We start from the raw sequence: 24,541 nt of genomic DNA, 5'->3' as shown, positions 1-24,541 counted from the left end.
TATGGACACTAGGGGGTTTCAAACTTTAGCACTCGCAAAATCAAACGGGTTCTCTGCCAAACATGCTGCACACAAACGCGCCATATAACCTGCTCTTTCAAACCTCGCCACAATGGCGGATTTCATTTGCCTCTGCGGTGTGTTTGCCCACAACTAGTATCCGCGTGCTCTTCTGATTTTTCAGCTTTGCGATTGCATCCTCTGTTCCTTCGTCGTCATCGATGAGGATCGTGAGAATGATGAGCTGCTCCGGGTCGGATAGTAGCTAGTTTCGTTCATCTTGATGCTGCCCATTTTTTGAGTCATAAAAGTTACAGGCGTGTTAGGTTGAACATTTTGGCGTGTTATGTACAAAGCACATCAGCTTGCGATAATGTAGCATTGGAGAATAGGATGAATAAATCAACCTTCGTAAGCGTAGCTGCTTGCTCGTGCACTTTATTTTCGCTGGCTATGAGGCTTTTCGCTTTCTCAGCCTTCAAGCGGGATGAACCCTGGCCGTTTACGTCGCCAATGCTCAGATCGGCAACTCGACTAATCTGCTTGAGGTACTCCACGGGCAGACGATACATGTAAATACGGATGCATCCCACGAAGTAAAGATATACCTTCTTAAGTCAATTCAAGTCCCGTAAAATAGAGCTTAGTTTGACACATCGTCAGCAAATCACTAAAACTAATTGTTCTTGTTCATGGCTATACGGAGACTAGGAGTACCCATAGTCGGGAAAGGTACAGTGGCCAAAGGTGCTTGTCGTTTATGATCTAAGCCTTCCTTTGCCAACCTGGTCAGCGACTGCACCTGGAACAAAGGAAAGAAAGGAAAGAAAGGAAAGAAAACGTCATGTAGATTGAATTCGCCCAGGGTCACAGGCATGCTGAATGAAGAAAGCTTACAGTGCAAGATGGTGTTGCCGATCTTGACTGCATAATAAAACACCGCCTGTCGCCCCACCACTTGGGCGGATATCACAGGAGGAGTGGTGTCCAAAGTCCGCTCAAAAAGGTCCAGAGCATCCTTGGAAAAGATGATCAGCCGAAGACGATCTGTGTGCTGCTCCTCAAGACCGGCCTTAGCCACCTTGATCTCTCCATAGTAGACCTCTGTCTTACCCTCATCGGCCAATCCGATAACATCTGGCTGGTATGGCTGCTCCTGCGTTGCTTGCCAGCTGATGTGATTGAGTTGGCGCTAGTTAATAAAAGTGATCACAACCAGTATTGGTCAAAGAGGATGATACGATACATGCCACCGCGACAAGTGCAAATACAGGGCATTTGCCAGGTGAACATGACCTCATGCTGTACAAACATGAACTCCTCCAGAATAGGAACAATCACTGATGCGGTCCAGCTCACCTCTGACCGAGAGATCTTCCATTTGTTAAACTTTCGGAACATGCTCAATCCAGCAAAGAAAACCGGCAAGATTCTCTCCAGCTCACACTGGTCAAATGAACTGAGGATGTCCTTCACGAGGCTGTCGGTGCAGACTTGCCTTGGATCGTGACCTTCCTTCTGCGCTAGCTGTTTCTCTTCGAAGACAAGAGATCGAAAAGCCTATGCAATGGGCTAGAAAACACAAAATAATGAGAGCTTGAGAAAGAGAAAGGGCGAGAGCAAGAGAAGCAGCCAAGCGTTACTTATTGATCCTTCGATGTCGGCTCTTCCTATCATACTGAAGCAGAATTCAGTAAGCGTTGGATTGTTCACTTACTAATAGGGAACGTGAGCTGGGTTTAGACCGTCGAGAGTCAGGTTAGTTTTACCTCACTGATGAAATGTTGTTGCAATAGTAATTGAACTTAGTACGAAAGGAACACTTTATTCGGATAATTGGTATTTGGGCCTGCCTGAGCAGGCAATGGCCCGAAGCTGTCATCCGTTGGATGCAGCAGTGCAACAGTGCTGTATAGCTTTTTTTTTTATCATGCCTTTAATTTCAAAGAAAGGTCGCCCAAACGCGAGTCGAATGATGTCACGCGCGGTTACTAAATATCTAAAGACGGCGGATAAGCGGTAGAGCTGTGCGCAATAAAAAAAAAAAGCTGTGCGCGATAAAAAAAAAGCTGTGCGCGATAAAAAAAAAACATAGGTAATTCTGGCGGAACGCGGGCGCGATATATGGTGCTAGCGCAGTGACAGAAGCGTATGTACTATAAGTATCCAGGTGAGATATTTTCCGCGTTTAGGGGTGTACTCGGGCCGTAGTGAGACTCGCGCAAGGCGTGATTAGAAAAGGAGATGATGAGAGCAGACAGACAGGCTTCACAGTCGGCCATAAGTCGGCACTCTACCAAGTTGGAAGGGAGACCAGTCCGCCACCTTGGGCAACAGCTTTTTTTTTTTTTTTTTTTTTTCTATTGGGAAGGGGATGCACGTCGCACCATCGTCATCTTTTATTGCCGTTCTCTGCATGCTTTTGGATCTATCGTCTGCTCTCGGTCGTCATCTCGCGTCGCTCATTGGCATGATCTCTACCTCTGACCGAGCGGCCAGTCAGCGTGTCATGGCAGATCCCGCACTTTACTGTCCTTGAGCAAGCCGGAATCCAATGAGAGCGTACCTCTGCCCGGTTTTCTTACCCTGCACAGCCCCCATGCCCATGCCACATTAATCTTCGGAGTCTGAGCACGTTTTATGGGTCTGAGCCCCATGACGTGTTTTCGACGGACTTTTATTAGGTAATTGAGCTCTCTCAGAAAGATGATTCATTTCTGTGCCACTGCTTGGCCTCTTGATTTGCATATTCGATTGTTTGAGGCATCAGCCCAGAACTGAAACTCTCCTTTGCTGCAATGCGCTTGTTTTACATAGGCGCTTCTCAGCAATACTCCCCGCCCTCATTCCTCTCTTAATCACTCGCCTTTGCCTTCGATTACAGTCACTGTCTGTCCATCCATCCAAAAGTTCCAGACAACAAGGTAATGTTCTTGTGTTCAAAAGTGAGTGAGAAGTCGCGTAGAGATGTCACGAGAGCTCTTGCCTCTCTGACCTCTGCATATCCTGAAGTGTCACTGGACCACAGGGGAAGACATCTGGATGCAGATTGTCAATGGGCATATGCGTCACACTCCCTTTAGCATTGAGGTTTTTTTCCGGGCTGCATTGCTCAATGGGGTTGGAGAATGTTACTCGGGGGCTCAGTAGGGGTGCGACGAGGATCCTTGCCAGGTTCTCTGATCTCTACACTCCTGAAGTGTCACTGGACCACAGGAGATGCCACTCTGATGTCGATTGTCAATGGGCATACACATCACAGGTTTTGCAGCGGGGTGTGAATTGTCAGTGGGCATACACACCCCTTTTGTTTTGACAAAGGTTGATATAACAGAGCCTAACTGGCAGTTTGCTTTTTGTTACTCTTTCTAACTTGTTTGTATAGTCTCACCTGTTTACCGATGGGTCTTCGTCTCCCTGATTCTGCGTGCACCCCGATAGGTCACCGGCCTACAATTAACGCCAATGTTCCTAATCCTTTGGAGGACTTCGAGAAACCGGAAAGCTTTCAGACAACGGCGGGCTTCGAGAAAATGGAGGACTGCTTGAAAATAGACCGGTTCTTTTACAACAGGCATCCTGTCCATTGACTACCAGAAGTCTACGCTGTCGATCATGGGGGCGATACCGAGGGGTTTGTCAAAGGCTTGGAGATAATGTCGAACTGGAGGCGTTTTCCGTTGAGAGCATCGACCCGTACCTTATTGCAGTATTGTCAGTCAGAATATGGCTAAAAGCAGCTTGCTCTCCTCGCTTCTTTCTTTGTCTTCCAAGTAAAGTCTGACCATTTGGCTATCAACGCTGGCTCGAGTTCGGCAGATCAACTAAAAGATAGCCTGCGCCCATCGCCAACGGACATAAGCAAGGGCAGTGAAGGTACCAATAGCCGCCAAACCGACGAAAGTAATGGGTCAATTGAACACATCCAAAAGAAAGCTCATACCGGCAGTCGCTCATCACCAGTTGCTCATGACGCAGCTTCACCCTCGAGCCAGCCAACAATTTCGCCATCTTCGCCATTCAGTGATACACCCGATGCCAACAAAGTCAAACTTAAGGAACCATGGCATACTCTCGCATCATCTGCTCTTGCCCTTGCAAGCACTGATCGTTTTATACGTTTTTTCATTTTACTCTGGCGTCATTTTGCGTTTGCAAAGAAATAACCATATTATGTTTTGTTTTACACTTACACCTACAGTTTCACGGTCAGAAAATCAAGCTACCGTCCAAAGAATCGCGATTTGGAGAGCCTGACCTGGCCCGTCAAAAGTTGTATTCTCTCGCGCTGGAACAACCAACTCGAATCAGCACGGAACGAAATGGCGACAAAATCAGAATACGACCAATCAAGATGCCCTCACCTCAGACGCGGCTTTGTCGCACTCACCGGGATCTGAGATCTGTTTACAGCTGAAGAAGATTTGAAGGACTCAAAGCACCATTCTCCAAAGAAGGACTTGAAGCGGAAGAAGCACTTACAAGAGATCAGACACATCTGTAATTTCGCTTTGCTTCTTAGGATTATCGCGGCGAGCGTCCATCAGCACTTCCGAAACGCTGGTCTTTTCTATAACAAGCCGACTGCTTGTTGAGTCGTGAAGATGTTGTTCCTGGCCCAGCTAAGCGGTCGATATACTTGAAGTCGATGGAGTTGAGAGATGATCTTGCCGAGGACGGGTTGGAGCCAATGTAGTCGCTCCCACTTTTAAACGAAAACTCAGCATCCTGGAATGCTACTTTTTTGGTGGATCGTTCCTGGTTTGGAGTGCTCACGCTCTCTGGCTCAGGGACGACTTCAGCGGATGATCTTTTAGGTCGATTAAGTTTTTGCAATGGTGCTGAAGTAAACGAGCATTGGAGTGATGTGCGTTGCATTAGTATCTTCCTTAGTTCTGCGTAAAGACTGATGGATAAGACTCTTCATTCAGATAACAATGCTGACCTATGTCGAGGTTCAGCATTTGGAGGCAACCATGAGACTGACTCCGATATAACAGAATGTGACCTACCATTCAGTGCCTCGTCCAGCTCCCTGGTCATGGCGTCACCATCAATTCCGAGCTAGGTGACATTCTGTCTGCGGAGATCATTTTTCCGCTGTTCCAACAATTGCAATTTCATCCCAGAATTTCGACATTGTTTGCTTCCGATAAGACCTGAAGGAACTGGCGACGTCGCGAAGAATCTGCTTGTCCGAGGCGGAAAAGCACTTGACCCATTCCGATAATTCATGCGCTAGGTGTTCTCGAAGAGAGGATGTCGCTCCAGGATGCTTGAAGTAGGCTAAAGGATTGTACTCAGCAGGTGTCCTGGTCAAGAAGAAGTCGGCGCCGGGTTTGCTGCCGTCAATGGTAGCTTTCCATCCTGCTTCTGGAACCTTGTCCATCATGAGGGATAGGTGAGCAATAGGACAGGAGGCAGGGTGGTTCTCTCCCTCAGTGGGCGAGTAAATAAAGCTGACGCCTACAAGAGCCTATAGTGCGGGACATCTAGTCGCCACTGTACGTAGAAAACGTTGAAACTCAAAAACCTTGGAACTAGAGGTTATATTGATAAACGGCGAACATTGGTTTGTAGAGGGAAGGGTTATACGCACTTTAATGATCCAAACTTCGATTCAGTGGTTGTACTTGAAAATGAATAGGTGTTTCTAGATAAAAGTTACGTGTCGCGACTAGACGTCCCGCACTGTATCACGTTACGCTTGTCGCAATAGAACATTAGTCTGTCGAGTCAAGTTCAGTTTCGAACAGGATATGAAATATCAGTCTGTAATCAAGTCGCGTTGATTTTGTGAGTGCAAAATACAGACATGTTGAAAAGGGATATTGAGGAATGAGGAATGAGGAATGAGGCAAACACTGCCCAAGCAGACGCTGACCGATTGTGGGTCGCCCAACGTATATAAAGAAATCCACCTCCCACCCGACACCCCTTCATCATTTCTCAGATGACAGGTAGCAGAGTCATATAGACTACGGATCGTGTGGCGGGCATACCGAATTGTTAAGGAAGTCCATGATTCCAAATCCAGCCGGCTCGGACCCTCCATTATCCTTGTCTCGAGGATACTGCTTGTAGCAGGCGCTGACCGAGTTTGGGAGTCGCTCAACGCTTATAGACCATCCACCTCCCAACCGACGAGTCGTTTGGCGGGCATACCATTCTGTTAAGGAAGAGCGTGGAGAGCGCGACCTCTCCATGATTCCAAATCCAGCTGGCTCGGATGACCCAATGCTGCCTCAAACAAAAGACAATGTCGAAAGTGCTTACCGTTGCGCGAAATATATGTTTGCTGGGCGAGTCAGTCTCGATTGACAAACACCATATATGGACATCCTCGTACTGATGGTGGCGAAAGTCACGAGCACTGAGTGGCAAAAGCGCATGGCGGCAACACTTGTGCACGCCACGCTTCTAATGTGCCATACTCGAGTCTTCTCATCGAAGTACTCTGTTTCCCGCTCGCAAATTCCAAGGTGAAGTACAGTGTTTGCTGAAGTTGCCATGACAATCAAGATGAAGAGAGGAGAATAGTATGGGCCTGGAGAAAACGGGTGGTTGTGGACTCACTGCATTTGGATACTCAATGTGTTCGCTGTGGATGTTAAAGAGCTTCGGCTGTAGATGCGGGTGGTGGTCTCTCAAATTTTGAAAGATATATCACCAACCGACTCTGGTCCGCTATTTTGCAAGGACCGGTAGGAGGTGTGTGGCTACAATCGCAGGACTTCGCACAGTCAGGGCATGCCTCTCAGCAAGGGGTGGGCTACTGATAGCGATTTAAAAGCGACTCTTTCCACTTGTATCTTCATTCATAGACGGCCTTCCATCGCGTCGCGACATTTCACTCTTTTTGAGCTTCTGATCATTAAAGTAAAGATAAAATAGATGAGAGCACCGCCGAAAAGAGAATGGCCCGCATGTCAGCACACGATGTTAGGATATCAGGACATCAGCACAACAATAAAAGTTGTTTTAAAAACGTCCTCTTGCAGGCCATTATTGTTCAGCTCTAGTGCGCAGGAAGCAGACTTGTAAGGAAGTTATCGCACTAAGGTATGGTACTGCTTCTTGATCGTCGCGTCTTTTTGAACTCGGCGCTTAAGCGAATGTACATAGAAGCACACTTGGTCAATGAATGCGAAGCACGACATAGAGTCCTAAAAGCAGCCATGACTGTGTTCTTAACCTTCCCGAGCATGACTTGCCCAATGATGTCCACTGCTACGGGTTCTTGACACCACCACTTCATCATCTGGTCGCAACTATAGAACCTGCACTGAGTCTCGCTCGCCCAGTGTCTACATCCTGAACTCTGCATCACGCTGTGCAATTCAAAAGCAATTTCTCCATACTCTCGGCCTTGAGTTTGGATAGTATTGTTGGAGGGTATGGAGTCCTTGAAGAGCTGGGTGAGCTGAGCAAGCTCTACAGTCACTAATTATTGTGTTTTGCCCTCGCTGTGTTTTTGTTGATATCAAATTGGAGCATGGGACTTCGATAGACATTCCAGGAAGTAGGAGGAGGGAGAGGGTGTTGCGTGCAGGTACTTATTCCAAGATAGGCAACTTGGCAGGTTCAAGAGCTATGATAACGCAGGATGCTTTCATCAATCAATAAATGTAACAGTACGTGCCAATGTGCTTTCCAACAATTCATTTATCGACCCAGTTGATACCCGCCATAGTCCGGGAAGTTCTCTTGTACTGGAAGTCGCCCGTTCTGCTTGACGTTCCCATCGATTCCTTTTGGCGAACGAAATAAGGACGTGATTGGACTATGTAGGCAATAACTACGTATAATAAAGCCGATCGATCGATGTCGCGTCAAGGGCATGAGGGATTATTTTCATTGGCCTGTGAGTTTTTTTGAACACAAGCACAGCAGCAATTTTGGGCGTTAAGTAGAAAAAACAGAAAAACAGAGTTCGTGAGTGCGGGTATAAAAGGTGAAAGATGCAATTTGGGATACGAACCATCATCCTTTCTTTATCCCTCATTTAATGTGCAAATTCGTCAAATCATATTGCTGTTTCTGCCGTGCAGAAAAAGAGATCACAATTCCCTGTAAGCACAAGCCTGCCTGCCCCAGGGACATGGAACTCATCTACATCGGTTGTTTAAACTGCTTGGTGTCCAGATTCAAGAAGGAAGATGTTGTCGAAGGCGCCAAGCTGTATTTTGATTAGTCTACCATATAAAAAAAATTACTCTCTGTAACTCCCCAGCTACCCGCGCACAATTCCCATGCAAAACAGTTAGCAAAAGTAGCGCACAACTCCCATGTGAAGAATAGTTAGCGCACAAATTCCATGTTACACGCTCTTGGTCAAATAAAGAGACTAATTTGGTAGCAACGCTTTTGGTGGCAAATGAATTTTTTTTTGAGGCCGGCATTCTTACTTCGCCCAATAATTTCTCCCGTACCGATAATGTTTAATGTGTTTGCGGACACACATAATATTAAGATTGAAACAGCTACGCTCGCTTAGGCACACAGTGGATGGCAGGCCCTCCCACAAAGGCTGCTTGCTTGCGCGCTCGAGTTCCTTACTATCCAAAAACCATGTTACCGGTGTTCGAATTGCTAGCACTGTTGATAGTAGCCATGCTGCTGTTAGTGCTGCTGTTAGTGCTGCTGCTGCTGCTGCTGCTGCTAGTATTTGTCTGCGGCCTCGCAACCTGCCCCCAAGGGCAGCTCCCGACGTCATCTACCGGTTGGAGATATAGCGGTCGCCGTTGATGGAGCAAGTTCCCACGAACAACATTGCAGGTGTTGTGAGCAGCCATAACATCGCGGTCCATGTATGTCTTGCAAGTCGTACAATACAACCTACGGATCTCCACTTCTTCGACAAAATGCTCGCAGGTTGAGCATTTTTTGGAGGTGTGATACTCGTTCACTCCCACGACAATGTACCCAAGAGAGCGAACTTAGCAACAACAATCCATTAGTACCATTGACAATAAAAATGTGCCCTCGAATCCCATATTCATTGGTAGTGTTGTACACTACTTTTTAAACAAAGTACGACTGGGAGGACGTATGCAAAGAGGAGAACCTTAACTTTGCTGAGAACTTTCAAAGGTCCACTCCAATCATAATCTTGTTCACTTCATCCCTCCGTCTGCCAGTTGCACTTCCGACCATCTTGAGCAGCCGGTTCGTAATAATCGCGTACCCTGCTTTCTGCGCCTTCCTAGCATCCTACTGGTGCTTTTTAACAGCCATGCTGTGGTTATAAATGCTATCGAGCTGCTCCTTTGCGTTCCCAAGTTCCCCCTGTCTCGCTCGGCATTGCTTATCAAGCTGGATCGCTGACGCTCTTGACTGCAGCGCTGTACCTGATGCACAGTCTGAAGAAGGTCCCAGTCATCAAGAAGATCCCTTTGAAGTAGACCCATGGTCCATAGATTGAACGTTTTATTTTTACAAGACGCTTACACACATCCGCATTTATATAAAGCTATTTCTTGTTTACTCTTAATTTTTCTTTGTATACATGAAGTCGAACCAAGCAAAGAAAAAGATGTTATGGATGAAATTGCTGACTACTGTGATAAAGCTGGTTGATAAGACGATTGTAGAGCAACCAACCAAACTGATGCACCCCTATCCTTATGAGACATGGTGGAGAAATTAGTCTTTGGACAACGTTTTTTTTTTTCTTTCTTCGGTTATTTCTTCTGCGCACTGATCACAAATGCGACAATACCGGTATCTGCCCCACAGCGACAGAAGGTACAGTCAATCAGGTACATCATCTCTTCCTGAAAGGATAGAGCTTTCCCATTGCGTCGGGATATCAGGAGCTTGCGAACAAAAACAGGCTTTTACATATCGAAACTGCTGCTGCTGCAAGTTGCTGAATAAAGTAGGCGCAGTATCTTTTATTTCCGTCAGGTACAATTTCTATTACTTAAAATCATCAATATATAAGTTCGATTTGGGGCGCTTTCTCACTAAGTGTCTCGCGTAGCTGTTGCATCTTGGAGGACATAATTTGTACAGAAAGAGTTGACCCACGAAAGTCGAAATGTTCTAGCGGTACATCAAAACCAGCGTCTGAGATGCAATCGACCAGAGTCTTGAACTGCTCGATTGAAAAGTTGCTCCTGGAAAAGTTTAATGTCTTCAGTCTAGAAAAATCAAGCGCCTCGATAATTATCTTCCAATCCTCTGGTTCAAGTGAAAATCCAGACAGTTCGAACTTCTGCAATGGCTCCCATGCCATCGGAGTATCAGCAGCAGCCCCGGGCGACGGCGGTACCTGAGGATTTGCCAGACTCTGTGGTAGGGGCGACTTTTGCACGGATGGATCGTTTGGAGATGAGACCATTGCAGCGAGCCAAGGAACGTACTCTTGTGGAAAGGTGCCTTTGAACTCGCTGTGGAAACAGACATCCTTCAGTCTTCGTACATCGCGTCTTGGCAAGAAGGCTTTCGAAAGCCATGGAATATGTGGATCGTGCGATGCTACCTGCACCTTCAACGCAGTCAACGCCTCCCTGTGCCTATGAAGCAGCCGACTCTCCACTGCATCGTCAATCAATGGGCTTCGAACGTGGAGCTGAAACTCCTGTAGATAACTCGACCGATCCATGACTCGAGCCACGCATTCCAGACCCACAGAGGACAGTCTACGTGCGTCCAGCGCAAGAGTCGTGATCCTAGATCCTTTTTCTTCCGTTAAATTGTCTAGTTGCTGAGCAATACCATCGCTGAGCGTTCCAGACAGGGCATCCAGTATTTTGATAGACCATCCGTATCGGCTGATTAGCGAGGAGAGACAGTCCTGATCAGGCTGCGATGTACGCCCCAGTATGATGTCAGTGGACATGTCGAGCACATCAGACTCTTTTGAGAGGTGTACAGAGGAGATGATACGATCGTCGGCTGTGTCGTCGGGAACGGCTGTAAAGTCGAGTCGTAATGGTGCACAGACGTATCCCATTGCCCTCCCTCGTTCTCTCCCCGATATAATCAGGTCGAGAATCTCAAGAAATTCCGCGCATAAGCAAAGGACCTTGACTTCTAAGAGCCTTGGATTTCTGTATAGGATCCCTGCAAGTAATTCCTCCGGCAGATCAATAGCGGTACTCACAATCCTCAGTCGAGTGAGTAGGCCTTTCTGTAAAAGCAGCAGATACGATGGTTTATAAACCAGACCGTCGCTTAATCTGGCCCACGCGCCCTGAACCTCGCCCTTGAGGAAATCGATAATGATATGGTCCGATGAAGATCCTACACAGAGTTCCAGCACTTTGAGGTTTGACAAATGCTCGACATTGCGTATAAGCATATCGAAGATGGCGTCCGGCTCCTTTGTTTCAAGCTGCAGCTCTGTCAGATTGGGACAGTTCTGAAGAAGTCTGACGAATGTTGTCTGGGATACGGCGTCCTCGAGGTGAATGGGACGCATAGATAGGGTTCGAAGTTGAGGAGCGCGTCTGATGGAGGAACTGCTGATCCGGGAGAAGAAACCCTCATAAACATCTAGTGTGATAGCTTGGAGTCGCCCGTCCGACAGGAGTTCCATGATCGGGTCAAAGCGCCGATTGCGGTTGATAAAATCAAATGCAGGTACTTTGTTACTGTAGAAGCATATTGTCAGACTAGTTATGTTCGCATTCGTGACAGCGGCACGGAGCTTTCGATGATCGTCCAGTGTCATATCCCACATCAGCCTGACTGCAAGTTCATGGATCCTTCTTGCTTTTGCCAGTGCCTCATAGAACTGCTTTGCCTGGGCGGCGGACATCAGAATGATATTGATACTGCCCTGCTCCTCATCGAACATCCCAGAGTTGACTTTCACCACATCTCTCAGTTGCTGCACTGCCGACTCTCGATAGTTCTCACGGTAATGATCGATGCACACCCATTTGACGTGTCCCTCCTCAGTGACGATCCGGTACAGGTTGCCTAGAGTGCGGCCCTCATCCTGGATCTTCAGGTACGACTCCAGCTGTCGAAGATCCGCTCCCTCCAGGACATCAAGTTCGTCCATCTTCGTCTGTCCTTCAGCTGCGTCTGCCCCACTCTTGTTATTTTGCTGCTGGTCCTCAATAAAGTCGATTGTATTGTCTACCAGTGGTCCAAGATTATCTTTCACGAACTGGAGCTGCTCCTGGACCGCATCGATTCCATCTGCAATCTTGAAATGTGCCAGCGATGGCACAATCACCCCGGCAATTGTGATCCCGTACTTGATCATTTGCATCAGCGTCAGGACATAGGACCCGTACTTCTCAAAGAACTCGTTTGGGCGGCTCAGGTCGTATCCCTCGTGCTTGGCCAGGTGGATCTCGTGCGGTATCTTGGTTCCCTCGGACATGGTGTGAGAGCCGCATTCGCACAAGAAATAAAGACGATACTGGTCCGAGAAAGGATTGAGTAGCTTGTCACGACGTCTTGATGCCTTTGGAAGAACAATGAAGAGCCGTGGAATAGGATACTCGTGAAGCTCGTAGGTCTGTGTAAGGACGGCCTGGACACGGCTTTGGATCATGGCTAAGCGATCGAGGGCCTGCTGTTGCATCTGGAGCATTTGCTCCTGCTTCTCAAGTAACTGCTGCTGTGCTTCCAACTGCTGCTTTTGCGCAATCCTGTCCTTCTCGTCCATCTGCTGTTGCATCTGGAGCATTTGCTTCTGCTTCTCATCCATCTGCTGCTGTAATAGGAATATCTGCTCTTGAAGAAACCTACTTTTGCGCACCTCTGTGACAATTTCAATTTGACCGCACTGAATGTCATTTTGACCGCGCTGGATGTCCCGAAGCTGCAAAGAGCACTGGTTGAGGCTGGCCTGGGAAGACATGGTCAGCTGCTGTGTCATCTCGGTTGAGCAGACAACGGGACCTTTGGTCGAGGACGTTTGGTCTGATATGGAGAGGGCAGTGACTTGTTGTGTAACAGATTCCGCGTCATCAGCAGCCGCATACGAGGGTGAGATGCATTGCAAGAGGTCAGTAGCCTTGGCTGGCATACCCATAATGGAAGAGGGAGCAGCTGAAATTGTGGATACGGTTTGCTGGAGGGGCTCTTCATCTCTTGCACAATCGATGGTACTTTGTCCGCCACTGCCGACAACCACATCGAGCACAACTCCAGGATGATGATCGATCCTCAGAGGTTCAAGGCTATGCTTCAATAAAAGCCGACGGGTATTAGTCACCATCCTCTATGCAGTATTTTTTGAGAAGGCCGTGGACTGTTGCCTATAATTCTTCGGTACTTCATTTCTTCTGCGGCTTACTTGACAAAGTTGTCGTCGGCCAGAAATGCAACGACGTTATCAGCGTTCATAGCGCATTTGGCGTTTTCAAAGTAGAGCAGGACATCCCTCCATAAAATGATGTGTTGGCCGGTGTTGGTGTCAATCCGTGTTTTGACCTTGACGATATCAGCTTGTGTGGATGAGCCTGGGGATGTACGCAGTCGAAAGGCCTGCGAGAGGCGCAAGTCCGTAGCATCGAGTGTCATGGTAATGCTCGCAAGGCAAGAGGATGGGCAGGTGGGGCTGAAGGAAGGAAAAAAAAGAGAAAAGCAGTAAGAGGCAATGGCGAAGGAACAAAATCTTGGTGCAACATTGGAGACAGTCTTACCATCCATCCCTGAAAACAAACAACCAACTAAAAAAAGAAGACTTGCACAGCCCACAACTCTCAGGCCATGCACGAGGAAGCGATGGTGTTAGGCAGGAGCATTGGTGCGTAGAAATATGAAGAACCACTGAGTAGCGCTCCTCTAATCGATGTTCGAGTGATGGTAAAATCAGACCACAAAAAGCGCGTTCACGAAACAAACTCCAAGAGAAGTTTGCACAGCTCGTTTCTAATGTACGAATCCAGTCAAATCTTTCCTACAATTCGATGGTCCTTCCATCAGGATGGCACCCAAAATCCGAGTTCTCTCGCTGAAATACGGCTCCTTCGAGAATAAGACAGCCAAATCTGTGCTTTCCGCTATTCTCGAACGCTGTCCGGCTTTATCGGAACTGAGACACAGATCGTACGACCCAGGCAATATCTTTGACGCCGTCATGGCCAAGCTTGACAAACTATCGGGTCTCAGGGCGCTGCATTTGTTGGAGCCACCCAACCAATTGCAGTATAAAGTGACCGTGGAGTCCTCCAAGGGTAGCATGCAGCTTGTATGGGGTACTCTATTGCATTTCAAGGGAGTCGGTCCATGATGCCTGATGTTCTTCAGAAAGGGCATCCTCACCAGGTTTTCGACTCAGGTCTCTTCTGGAATCAGAGGAGGCAAAGCTGATCACGATCCTACGCCAGAATCCAAAACTCTCTGAAGTTCAGCTCAAGTGCACCAACAGTCAGTTGTTTGCTACGATCAAAATGGCTGTATCGATGAGAGAGAAATGGAAGGTAGAGGGACATGTCCCAGCATTTCGGCGCCTCGATCTTTCAGCCGTCGACGGCACTGAACGCATCGCATCCTCAGTACAGCTCTCGGACGGCTCTGACATATCCGACATGGTCACTACCTTAAACATCATCTCCATGTCCGACCGGGACTACCTTCCCTCGCTATTCCGTCAATATGGCTGGTCTATCACAACCATAGACATGACTCTGAAAGACAACCTTGTGCTTGCGCTGGACAGAGCAACCGAAGACAGAGGATCGAAGCTCACGGTCTTGACCGCCACCCGAGTGCACTTGTCGTCAGAAGGATTGAACCGCATGGATCAGATCGTTACTCGTTCGCATCATCTGCAGCACTTCGAGCTCTTACTACATGACGATGCACTCGTCGATACACAGCCAAAGTCTACGCGTCTGCTACATCGCCATAAGGAGCGACTTACCAGATTGAAGGTTCAGGCCACGTCCGATCCATGGCTGCCACAGCTTGGAAAGACGTTCCCTTAAGACAGGACTTACTCAGGAAGGGAACTTTTCCCGCCAGTCCCCATTTCATGGCTATCCACAATGGTCCCGGCTCCTTCCATCGCCAAAATGAGACTTCACCGTCTATCCTGTCAAGTTCAGAGGACTCCCTGACGGGGTCGCGCTCCTCCAAGAGCACGAATAACAACAACGACTGCTGCAAGTTGCTAAATACAGTATGTGCAGCTCCATCCAGTAACATGGGAGGAGGCTTCTGGATCTTTATTTCCGTCAGGTACAATTTTTATTGTTTAAAATCATCCAAAAAAAAGTTTGATTTGGGGCACTTTCTCACAAAGTGTCTTGCGTTGCTGCTGCATCTCGGAAGACATAATTTGTTTAGAAAGAGTTGATCCATAAAAGTAGAAATGTTCTAGCGGTACATCTGAGCTGTCGTCTGGAATGCAATCAACCAGTGTTTTGAACTGCTCGATTGAAAAGTTGCTCCTGGAAACGTATAGTCTCTTCAGCCTAGAAAAATCAAGCGCCTCAATAATTGCCTTCCAGTCCTCCGGTTCAAGTGAAAATCCAGACAGTCCGAACATCTGCAATGGCTCCCATGCCGTCGGAGTATCAGCAGCAGCTTCGGCCGATGGCAGTACCTGGGGATTTTCCAGACTCTGTGGTAGGGGCGACTTTTGCACGGATGGATCGTTTGGAGAGGAGACCATTGCAGCGAGCCAAGGAACGTACTCTTGCGGAAAGATGGCTTTGCTATAACAGGCCATGAAATGAAGAATTTTCAGCCTTCGTACATCGTGTCTTGACAAGGTTTTCGCAAGCCATGGGATATGCGAATCATCCGATGCTACAGGCGTCCTCAACACAGTCAACGCCTCCTTGTGCCTATGAAGCAGCCGGTTCTCCACTGCATCGTCAACCAATGTGTTTTGAAGGTGGAGCTGGAACTCCTGCAGATAGCTCGACCGATCCATGACTCGAGCCATGCACTCCAGACCCACAAAGGACAGATTATATGCGTCCAGCATAAGAGTTGTGATCCTAGATCCCTTCTCTTCCGTTGACTTGTCCAGTTGCTGAGCAATATCATCGCTGAGTATCCCAGATAGAGCATTCAGTATATTAATGGACCATCCGTATCGGTTGATTAATGAGGAGAGATAATCCTGGTCAGGCCGCCATCCATCCCCCAGTTTGATGTCAGTGGACATGTCGACCACATCAGACTCCTTCGAGAGGTGTACAGAGGAGATGATACGATCGTCGGCTGTGCCGCCGAAATGGGTTGCAAAATCGAGTCGCAATGGTGCGTAAACGTATCCCTTTGCCCTCCCCCGCTTTCTCGCCGATATAATCAAGTCGAGCATATCAAGAAATCGTGCGCATGGGCAACTGAGTTTGATTTCCAAGAGCCTTGGATTTCTGCATAGGATCTCTGGAAGTAATTCCTTAGCTTGATCAATAGCAGCACTCGTAATCGTCAGTCGAGTGAGTAGACCTTTCCGTAAAAACAGCTGATGCAATGGGTCATAAGTCCAAGAGTTGCTTAATTCGGCCCACGCGCCCTGGACCTCGCTCTTGAGGAGGTCGATGATGATGTGGTCCTTTGGAGATCGTAATTCCAGCACTTTAAGGTTTGGCAAATGCTCGATATTGTGCATAACTGTATCGAAGATGGTGCCCAGCTCCTTTGTTCCAAGCTGCAGCTTTGTTAGGTTGGGACAGTTCTGAAGAAGTCTGACGAATGTTGTCCGGGACGCGGCGTCCTCGAGGTGAATGGGTTGCATGTATAGAATTCGAAGTCGAGGAGCGGGCCTGATGGAGGAACTGCTGATCCGGGAGAAGAAGTCCTCAGACCCTTGTAGTGTGACAGCTTGGAGCCGCCCGTCCGACAAGAGTTCCATGATCGGGTCAAAGCGCCGATTGCGGTTGATAAAATCCAATGTTGGCTTTTTGCTACTGAACCTCTTCATTTTCAGACAAGCTACATTCGCATTCGTAATAGCGGCACGGAGTTTCCGATGATCTTCCAGTGTCATTTCCCACCACAGCTTTACAGTCAGTTCATGGATCCTTCGTGCTTTGACCAGTGCCTCGTAGAACTGCTTTGCCTGGGGAGCGGACATCAGATTGATCTTGACCTTGCCCTGCTCCTCAATAAAAGTACCAAAGTTGACTTCCACTACATCTCTCAGTTGCTGCACTGCCGACTCTCGATAGTTCTCACGGTAGTGATCGATGCACACCCATTTGACGTGTCCTTCCTCAGTGACAATCCGGTACAGATTACCTAGAGCGCGACCCTCATCCTGGACCTTCAGATACGACTCCAGCTGTCGAAGATCTGCTCCCTCCAGGACATCAAGTTCGTCCACCCTCGTCTGTTCTTCAGCTGCATCTACCCCACTCTTGTTATTTTGCTGCTGGTCCTCAATGAAGTTGATCGTGCTGTCTACCAGTGACCCAAGATTCTCTTTCACAAACTTGAGCCGCCCCTCGACCGCCTCGACTCCCTCTGCAATCTTGAAATGTGCCAGCGATGGCACAATCACCCCGGCAATTGTGATCCCGTACTTGATCATTTGCATCAGCGTCAGGACATAGGACCCGTACTTCTCAAAGAACTCGTTTGGGCGGCTCAGGTCGTATCCCTCGTGCTTGGCCAGGTGGATCTCGTGCGGTATCTTGGTTCCCTCGGACATGGTGTGAGAGCCGCATTCGCACAAGAAATAAAGACGAAACTGCTCCGAGAACGGATTAAGTAGCTTGTCTTGATGTCTTGATGCCTTTGGAAGAACAATGAAGAGTCGTGGAATAGGATACTCATGAAGCTCGTAGGTCTGTGTAAGGACGGCCTGGACACGGCTTTGGATGACGGCTAAGCGATCGAGGGCCTGCTTTTGCATCTGGAGCATTTGTTCCTGCTTCTCGTCCATCTTCTGTTGCATCTGAAGCATTTGCACCTGCTTCTCATCCATCTGCTACTGTAATAGAAATATCTGCTCTTGAAGAGACCTATTCTTGAGCACTTCTGCGACAATGTCAATTTGGCCGCGCTGGATGCCCTGAAGCTGCAAAGAGCACTGATTGAGGTAGGCCTGGGGAGACAAGGTCAACTACTGTGTCATCTCGGTTGAGCAATCAGCGAGGTCTTTGTGCGAGGACGTCTGGTCCAATATGGAGAGGACAGTGACTTGTTGTGTAGCAGATTCCGCATCATCAACAGCCGCATACGAAGGCAAGATGCATTGCAAGAGGTCAGTGGTCTTGGCTGGCATACCCATAGCGAGAAAGGGAGCGGCTGACATTGTGGATACAGTTTGCTGGAGGGGCTCTTCATCTCTTGCACGATCGATGGTGCTTTGTCCGGTGTTGCCGACAACCACATCGAGCACAACTCCAGGACGATGATCGATCCTCAAAGGCTTAAGGCTTCAGTTTAAAAGAGAATGATAGCAATTAGCAACGGTGTTATAGCCAATGGTCATCTGCTTTCCCCTCACAACTTACTGGACAAGGTTTTTGTCGGTCAGGAACGCTACTATTTCTCCGGCTTCCATGGCACACTGAGCATTCTTGAAATAAAGCAGGACATCCCTCCATAAAACAATGTGTTGGCCAGTTTTGGTGTCGAGTCGTGTTTTGACCTTGACGATATCGGCCTGCGTGGATGAACCTGGGGGTGTACGTAGTCGAAAGGCCTGTGAGGGGTGCAGGTCCGTAGTATCAACTGTCATAGTAATGTTCGCAAAGCAAGAAAATGGGCGGGTGGTGGGGGTCGGGAGTTGGGAGTGAAGAAAGGAATGAAAACAGAAAAGCAATTAGAGGCAATGGCGAAGGTGGCGAAGGTACAAAATCTTGGTGCAACATTGGAGGCAGTCTTGCTACCTCCAGAAACAAACAACTCTTCGACCGTGCGCGAAGAAGCGATGGTGCTAGGCAGCAGCATTGGTGCGTAGAAATAGGAGGGACCGCTGAGTATCGTTCCTCTAACCGATGTTCGAGTGGCAGCAAAATCATACTACAAAAAAAACGCGTTCACGAATCGAGGTGGAACTGAGAACTACACCTGTTCAACGCAGTCTGCACATAGATCAAGCGACATGCCAAGGATGGCCATTGAAAAGCAATTACTCTGCCTCCGATTCTTGACCCGGAGATACTCTCGAATGCCGAGTCTGGGCCACCTCGGTGCCTGGAAAGACACCCATGGATACAGATCACAGCAGATACCCATGAGCCGGCACCGGCCTGAGCAATGATGGCATCTCTCCCTTTACTCAAGAACGGTGTTGCGGACAGCAATAATGCATGGATCGTTAATAAGGTTGTCTGCCAAGGTGCGTGGAGAGCAGCAAAAAAGAACAAGACCGCTGCTGTTGGCTCTTTTTACCTTATTTTTTTTTTCTCTCCGACGCTTTTTCCCATGAGTTTGATGGTGTCCGCTTGAATCCACACCATTTTCACACAGTTTCCACAGCACCGGAACCGACACGACTCTTCGTCCCGACTTTTAAAAAGGAACTCCTTCTCCTCCTCTGGTTTCCACACGCCCTTTCGTTTTTTTTTCTTTCTTGATTACCCACCACCATTCTCCGCTCAAGATTCTTGATTCATCGCCTTGCTCGGTCACCCCTCGGACACGTCTCATTCGTCCACCCACCGATCAAGCTCCTCCCACGCGCTCATTTCACACCCTTCTTCAGATCCAACACCATGACCACCGCAACCTCCACCTCTGCTCTTGATAAGCAGCTCGCCCGCTTTAAGGAGATCCAAGTCGGCGGAACCCAATATCTCGACCGCCTCTCCGACGGCGACCGTAAGGCAATCCCGCTCCTCGTCCAGGTCGGCAAGCTGATCGACCAGATCTACATCCGTCAGCTCTGGTCCGGCAACGAACGGCTCCACGCCCACATCCACTCCAAGTCCCCACGCGATGCCAAGCTCGATTTGGGTCTGCAGCTCTTCAAGGGACCCTGGGGACTGGATGAGGAAAAGTTCATCGAGTCGGTCAAAGAAGCCGAGATCCATATCCCACATGACCCTCCTCAGCATGGAAACTACTATCCGGATGATATCAGCAAGCAGGAGTATTCGGATTGGGTTGCTTCATTGACGGGTCAAGCGAAGAAGGAGGCAGAGTCGTATTATCATGTGGTAAAGAGGGATCCCGCAACCGGCGGACTGAAGACTGTGCCATATTCGGAGGAGTATAAGGATTTCTTGGAGCCTGCGGCGGCGTTGTTGAAGCAGGCGGCGGAGCTGGTGAGCGATGAGTCGCTGGAGAAGTTCTTGAGGTCCAGGGCGGAGGCGTTTTTGACAAACGAGTATGTGGACTCGGATGTGGACTGGTTGAGGATCAGCAAGGAGTCTGCGCTCGATGTCACCTGCGGACCTTATGAAGTAAGGACAAATTTTTTTTTTGATGGACAGGGAACTGGATAGCTCATGTTAGATGTATATGCTAATGAAATTTGTCTTTTTTTTTTTTTTTTTTTTTTTTTTTGGTGATGGTGTAGAACTACACGGACAAGATGTTATCCATCCGCGCCGCATATGAGTTCTATCTGCACGCACGCGACTTTGCCTCTTCCGCGATCCTCGCCAAGTTCTCAGACCGACTTCAGGATATGGAGGACCAGCTCCCGGTGGACGAGCTCTACAAAGCCAAGGGTCTGCACCCCCCGGCGATCATCACCGTCAACCAGCTCTACTCGGGCGGCGACGTAGCCGTGCCCATGACGGCGGCCTACAATTTGCCGAACGATGAGGCCCCCATCAAGATCGCGGGCTCGAAGCTGGTGATTATCAAGAACGTTCAGGAGGGCAAATTTGAGAAGGTGCTCCGACCAATCGCTCAGCAGGTCTTGGATCCGGAACAGGTCAAGAAGGTCCAATTCGAGGCCTTCTTCCAGCATGTGTTGATGCACGAGGTCGCTCATTCGTTGGGTCCCCATTTCTTGGTAAGGCATAAGGAGACGAAGGTGCGCTCGGCGCTCGAGGAGTATCACTCGGCGATGGAGGAGGCCAAGGCCGGTAAGTGATCATCTCTGCGACTTTTTGGAGCAGTTCCCCCCCATGGTCCTGTATCTCGTATCCTAACAAACATGTCCGCTCTGTTTTAAAAAATTGATAGATATCGTGGGATTGTACGCGGTCGGTTTGTTGCTCAAGGATGGCACTCTCTCTGGTGGACCCGATGCCGAATCCTTCTACATGACCTACCTCGCCTCCGCATTCCGCTCGATCCGCTTCGGCATCACTGAGGCCCATGGCCTGGGTCAGGCTATGCAGTTTGAGTACCTGAAGGAACAAGGTGGTTTCGCCTACGATGCCGAGACTGAGAAGTTCAGCGTGGTCATGGACAAGATCGAGGACGCTGTCCGGTCCTTGACGACTCGGATCCTCGTCCTCCAGGGTGATGGTGATAAACAGAAGGTCAAGGAGTTTGTGGACCAGTACGGAATCATCTCTCCTGAGGTCAAGCAGGCCTTGGCCACGCTTGAGGATATGGGTGTCCCTGTGGATGTGTACCCCAAGTATCGTATTCTTGAGGACGGTACCGTTTAAAAAAAAATGCGAGAGATGCTGGTTTTTTTTTTTCTTTTTTTTCTTTTTTTTTTTTCGCTTGAATTACTTATCACTTTACCTTCAAGTGCTGATAATAAAAATGCCAGGCAGAGATGCCTGAGGATGTTTGTGCTTCAGTTTTCCGTCCGCTGTTCAAAACAACAAAAAATAAAAATAAAAAATAAAAAATAAAAAATAAAAAATAAAATGCCAATGTGTTTTCTTTGCTATCGTCTTTAGTTATTACCCTCCTTCCCGCGTTCTACCAGCCATCATTATCGCTATAGATCTTATTCAGCTTCTTACTCGGCCGGTTGCCTACGTGTCCCATCCGCTTTGGACTGTGCAGCTTCTCGATCAGCTTGGGCATCCCTGGCTTGAACTCTATGAAGTCCTCCCAATCGGCCTCATTGACCTTGATATACTCTGTCTCCTTGAGCCCAATCTTTTCCTCAAATGCCTCCTGACGCTGCTTCCTCGTCATCCATGTCTCCGTGTCCGCTTTGGTTCTCGTGCTGTGATCGTGCTCGTGCTCGTGCTCGTCTTCATCAATATCCACGTCTGAAGCAGAAGAGGAACGCGCGGCAAACGGACTCTTGGTGATACGTGTGTTGATTGTTGGGAAGGTGCCATCGACAAGCTCATACTCATGTGGCTGTCGAGTATCCAGTCCCTCTGCTTCTTGGCCGGATTCGAGTGCTGGGGTTCGGAACTTCATGAATCCCATCCGCTCAAGGAAACTGGTTGATACTGCTGGTCGTTCCTCGACTCCAAACGCAGCAATGTACTTGTCTGCAGACTCTAGAATTTTCTTCCGATCCGTGTTTCCGATTCTGGGGCCCACCGTCAGGTCTATAGCAAAGAGATGGCTTTAGTTTCGACATAATTTCATCCGCAACACCAACGCATACATACTTTCAAAAAGAAAAAAAAGAAAAAAAGAAAAAAAAGAAAAAAAAAAAAAAAAAAAAAAAAGAGAAAGAACGTAAAGCTTTCAACTTACTGTATCCCAAAAACGCCGTGTAGGCGCTCTTTGCCAACTTCTCATCCACCTTCTCGAGCGCACGCTTGAATCCCCGATCCAAATTCTCGCCCAACATTACACTCTGCCAATCCTCATATCGATGCTCCTGCTCCACGATCCCAAACAGTGGCGACGGCTTCAATTGATGCTCAATAAACCCCTGATCCAGCTCCCCCAGGATCAACACACCCCGGCCATGATCCTTCTTCCCCTTTTCAGTATCCTTCCCAGAAACCCTTCCCTTCGCCAGTTGCTGTCCTCGCCCTGTTCTTCCGAGGCGGTGAATATAATGCTCCAACGAGAGTGGTGCCCCAACCTGGATGACGAGTCCGACTCCTGGGTAATCGATTCCACGCGCCGAGACGTCAGATGTGAACAATACCGCGGGGGTCTTGATCTTTCGAAAGTTCCGGCTTGTCAGGGTTCGCTCGCGTGGCTCTTTCGCAGAGTGGATCTCAAACACGGAGAGCTCCTTGCCCATCGAGAGCGACGCAAACACTCTTGCATACAGTTGCGCGCCCCGCGTCGTCGGCAGGAATACCATAATCTTGTTGTTCTGGCCTTTTTTGCTTTCGATTGCTGTGGAGGAGTTTCGTGGGCTCATCTTCTTGTCAGCGGGTGACTTTCCTGTAACGGCGGTGGGCTTCTTCTTCTTTAAGCTCTCCTGATGCTCCAGATCCATGTCACCCAGCAGATGATCGTTGATAATTCTTCGGACGAGCGCTACGTGTGATTGATAGGGTGCTAAGCAATACCGCTGCTGGGTCGCCAGATTCACATTAACGTCCTTATCACCCACGGTGTCAATCATAATAGGTCCTTGCGGCCGACCTGTAGCTCCACGATGCTGATGGAGCGCCACGTCGCGGAGCGAGTCCAGCTTCGAATCAACCGTTGCAGAGAACAGGAGCGTTTGACGGTCTTGAGGCATGGCACTCAGGATAGTGTCCAGTTCTGCACGGAACCCGAGTTGGAGCATCGTATCCGCCTCGTCCAACACGAGCTACATCCACACAGAGCAAAGTACGTAAAGACAAAAAGCAACAAACATGATGTGAGTACCCACATTCCCATGACTCTATATCCCCTTTCATCTCTCCACAAAAACATTTCCCCCCCTTCCCCATACACAGCAAGAAATTCTTACCACTTTCGATTTTCCGATCCTTTCTGCAAACTCCTTATCTCCCAACAGATCCTTCAGTCTCCCTGGAGTCGCCACCACAAACTGCGCCGGCTCCTTCGCAACCCGATCCAACTGTCTCGGCCGGCTCTCTCCACCAACAAGCGCCTGAACTCCCAACCCGAGTGGACCCAACAACCTCCCCGCCTCATCCGCAATCTGCAACGCCAGTTCCCTCGTCGGTACCACAATCACGCACCCGATCCTGTCACCGCTTAACATCCCCCTCTCCTCGTAATTTCTCGTTTCTGCTCCTGTTACCAGTCTTGAAGTAGCCCCCGCATCTATGAGAGATTCAAGTGCAGCGACCAAGAACGCCAATGTCTTTCCTGTACCCGTCTTGGCCTTGACGAGCATATCGCGCTGTGTCGGGAGGACTGCAAGGACGCTGGACTGGACTTTTGACATGAACTGGTATCCGAATGCGGATTCGATGGCCTCCAGAGTCGTCGGTTGCAAGTTCTTCAGATCTGAGAAGGGTCGTGAGTACTCCAGTGATGATTCCGGTTGTGACCTCAGCGGTGTGGTTGCTGCTGCTGTTGTTGTTGTTGTTGTTGTTGGGATCGTGTCCTGAGGGCTTGGACTCGTCGCCTCTGCAGCTCCCATGCTTCTTAACGTTCCAATGGATCGATCAATCGACAGCCCATGACCATAGCTCTTATACCCAAAGATACTTTTTTGGAGCAACAGGACTGATGAATCGATGCTGTTATTGTTGTGCAAGAGACCATGTCGAGGGGTGCGATATGCAGATGTGACGAGTGTTGGGCGGGCGCTACAGGCTGAGACAGGTACCGACTGAACACTACAGATCGCCCTAAAGTTGTATTCGTCAATCCTCCGCCGATGGACTCCTGGTGAAGTCAGCTTCCTCCAGGGACA

General features: G+C 48.7%; 9 protein-coding genes across 9 annotated transcripts; 3 read left to right on the top strand and 6 right to left on the bottom strand.

Annotated features, from left to right (window-relative positions):
- Positions 1–676: 676 nt before the first annotated feature.
- On the bottom strand, positions 677–1,401 carry BC939DRAFT_477235 (uncharacterized protein; the record flags this gene model as incomplete). Its single annotated transcript, XM_051558656.1, has 2 exons — positions 677–1,192; positions 1,297–1,401. 2 exons carry the CDS (start codon positions 1,399–1,401, stop codon positions 677–679), a joined length of 621 nt encoding a protein of 206 aa, XP_051412124.1.
- A 1,458-nt stretch (positions 1,402–2,859) lies between these two features.
- Positions 2,860–3,321, top strand: BC939DRAFT_451740 (uncharacterized protein). The gene is made up of 2 exons (XM_051555715.1): positions 2,860–3,044; positions 3,233–3,321. Exons 1-2 carry the CDS (start codon positions 2,928–2,930, stop codon positions 3,314–3,316), a joined length of 201 nt encoding a protein of 66 aa, XP_051412123.1. The 5' UTR covers positions 2,860–2,927; the 3' UTR covers positions 3,317–3,321.
- Positions 3,322–4,524: 1,203 nt separating this feature from the next.
- On the bottom strand, positions 4,525–5,043 carry BC939DRAFT_503265 (uncharacterized protein; the record flags this gene model as incomplete). Its single annotated transcript, XM_051560383.1, has 2 exons — positions 4,525–4,841; positions 5,013–5,043. The coding sequence occupies 2 exons, from the start codon at positions 5,041–5,043 to the stop codon at positions 4,525–4,527; spliced, it is 348 nt and encodes a 115-aa protein (XP_051412122.1).
- Positions 5,044–5,089: 46 nt separating this feature from the next.
- On the bottom strand, positions 5,090–6,168 carry BC939DRAFT_477234 (uncharacterized protein; the record flags this gene model as incomplete). Its single annotated transcript, XM_051558655.1, has 2 exons — positions 5,090–5,476; positions 6,166–6,168. The coding sequence occupies 2 exons, from the start codon at positions 6,166–6,168 to the stop codon at positions 5,090–5,092; spliced, it is 390 nt and encodes a 129-aa protein (XP_051412121.1).
- Positions 6,169–9,855: 3,687 nt separating this feature from the next.
- On the bottom strand, positions 9,856–11,484 carry BC939DRAFT_451733 (uncharacterized protein). Its single transcript, XM_051555714.1, has one exon. It carries the CDS (start codon positions 11,426–11,428, stop codon positions 9,935–9,937), a length of 1,494 nt encoding a protein of 497 aa, XP_051412120.1. The 5' UTR covers positions 11,429–11,484; the 3' UTR covers positions 9,856–9,934.
- A 2,620-nt stretch (positions 11,485–14,104) lies between these two features.
- Positions 14,105–15,332, top strand: BC939DRAFT_451728 (uncharacterized protein). The gene has a single exon (XM_051555713.1). It carries the CDS (start codon positions 14,364–14,366, stop codon positions 14,898–14,900), a length of 537 nt encoding a protein of 178 aa, XP_051412119.1. The 5' UTR covers positions 14,105–14,363; the 3' UTR covers positions 14,901–15,332.
- On the bottom strand, positions 15,176–17,857 carry BC939DRAFT_503261 (uncharacterized protein; the record flags this gene model as incomplete). Its single annotated transcript, XM_051560382.1, has 1 exon — positions 15,176–17,857. One exon carries the CDS (start codon positions 17,855–17,857, stop codon positions 15,176–15,178), a length of 2,682 nt encoding a protein of 893 aa, XP_051412118.1.
- Positions 17,858–19,140: 1,283 nt separating this feature from the next.
- BC939DRAFT_411129 (uncharacterized protein) lies at positions 19,141–21,519 on the top strand. Its single transcript, XM_051552935.1, has 4 exons — positions 19,141–19,158; positions 19,273–20,285; positions 20,402–20,918; positions 21,019–21,519. The coding sequence occupies exons 2-4, from the start codon at positions 19,596–19,598 to the stop codon at positions 21,450–21,452; spliced, it is 1,641 nt and encodes a 546-aa protein (XP_051412117.1). The 5' UTR covers positions 19,141–19,158; positions 19,273–19,595; the 3' UTR covers positions 21,453–21,519.
- A 165-nt stretch (positions 21,520–21,684) lies between these two features.
- BC939DRAFT_451722 (P-loop containing nucleoside triphosphate hydrolase protein) lies at positions 21,685–24,450 on the bottom strand. Its single transcript, XM_051555712.1, is given in 4 exon segments — positions 21,685–22,304; positions 22,456–23,479; positions 23,624–24,316; positions 24,334–24,450. The coding sequence occupies 4 exon segments, from the start codon at positions 24,388–24,390 to the stop codon at positions 21,715–21,717; spliced, it is 2,364 nt and encodes a 787-aa protein (XP_051412116.1). The 5' UTR covers positions 24,391–24,450; the 3' UTR covers positions 21,685–21,714.
- Positions 24,451–24,541: the final 91 nt, after the last annotated feature.

Source organism: Gamsiella multidivaricata (genome assembly GCF_025024155.1).
Source record: "Gamsiella multidivaricata strain RSA 2152 chromosome Unknown BC939scaffold_33, whole genome shotgun sequence".
NCBI classification, from domain to species: Eukaryota; Fungi; Mortierellomycota; class Mortierellomycetes; order Mortierellales; family Mortierellaceae; genus Gamsiella; species Gamsiella multidivaricata.
The sequence above is the reverse complement of the archived record's forward strand: the minus strand, read 5'-3'. Positions and strand labels throughout refer to the sequence as shown.

What these genes read in the sequence shown, in the direction of transcription:
- BC939DRAFT_451740 (XM_051555715.1), top strand. Translation starts at nt 2,928, where the DNA reads ATGTTCTTGTGTTCAAAAGTGAGTGAGAAGTCGCGTAGAGATGTCACG. An exon ending in ACAGGGGAAGACATCTGGAT is followed by an intron (nt 3,045 to 3,232) that starts GCAGATTGTCAA and finishes TGCCACTCTGAT; the next exon opens with GTCGATTGTCAATGGGCATA.
- BC939DRAFT_411129 (XM_051552935.1), top strand. Translation starts at nt 19,596, where the DNA reads ATGACCACCGCAACCTCCACCTCTGCTCTTGATAAGCAGCTCGCCCGC. An exon ending in TCACCTGCGGACCTTATGAA is followed by an intron (nt 20,286 to 20,401) that starts GTAAGGACAAAT and finishes GTGATGGTGTAG; the next exon opens with AACTACACGGACAAGATGTT. An exon ending in GATGGAGGAGGCCAAGGCCG is followed by an intron (nt 20,919 to 21,018) that starts GTAAGTGATCAT and finishes AAAAATTGATAG; the next exon opens with ATATCGTGGGATTGTACGCG.
- BC939DRAFT_451722 (XM_051555712.1), bottom strand. Translation starts at nt 24,390, where the DNA reads ATGGTCTCTTGCACAACAATAACAGCATCGATTCATCAGTCCTGTTGC. An exon ending in GGATCGGAAAATCGAAAGTG is followed by an intron (nt 23,480 to 23,623) that starts GTAAGAATTTCT and finishes GTGTGGATGTAG; the next exon opens with CTCGTGTTGGACGAGGCGGA. An exon ending in CACGGCGTTTTTGGGATACA is followed by an intron (nt 22,305 to 22,455) that starts GTAAGTTGAAAG and finishes TCTTTGCTATAG; the next exon opens with ACCTGACGGTGGGCCCCAGA.
- BC939DRAFT_451733 (XM_051555714.1), bottom strand. Translation starts at nt 11,428, where the DNA reads ATGCGTCCCATTCACCTCGAGGACGCCGTATCCCAGACAACATTCGTC.
- BC939DRAFT_451728 (XM_051555713.1), top strand. Translation starts at nt 14,364, where the DNA reads ATGGCTGTATCGATGAGAGAGAAATGGAAGGTAGAGGGACATGTCCCA.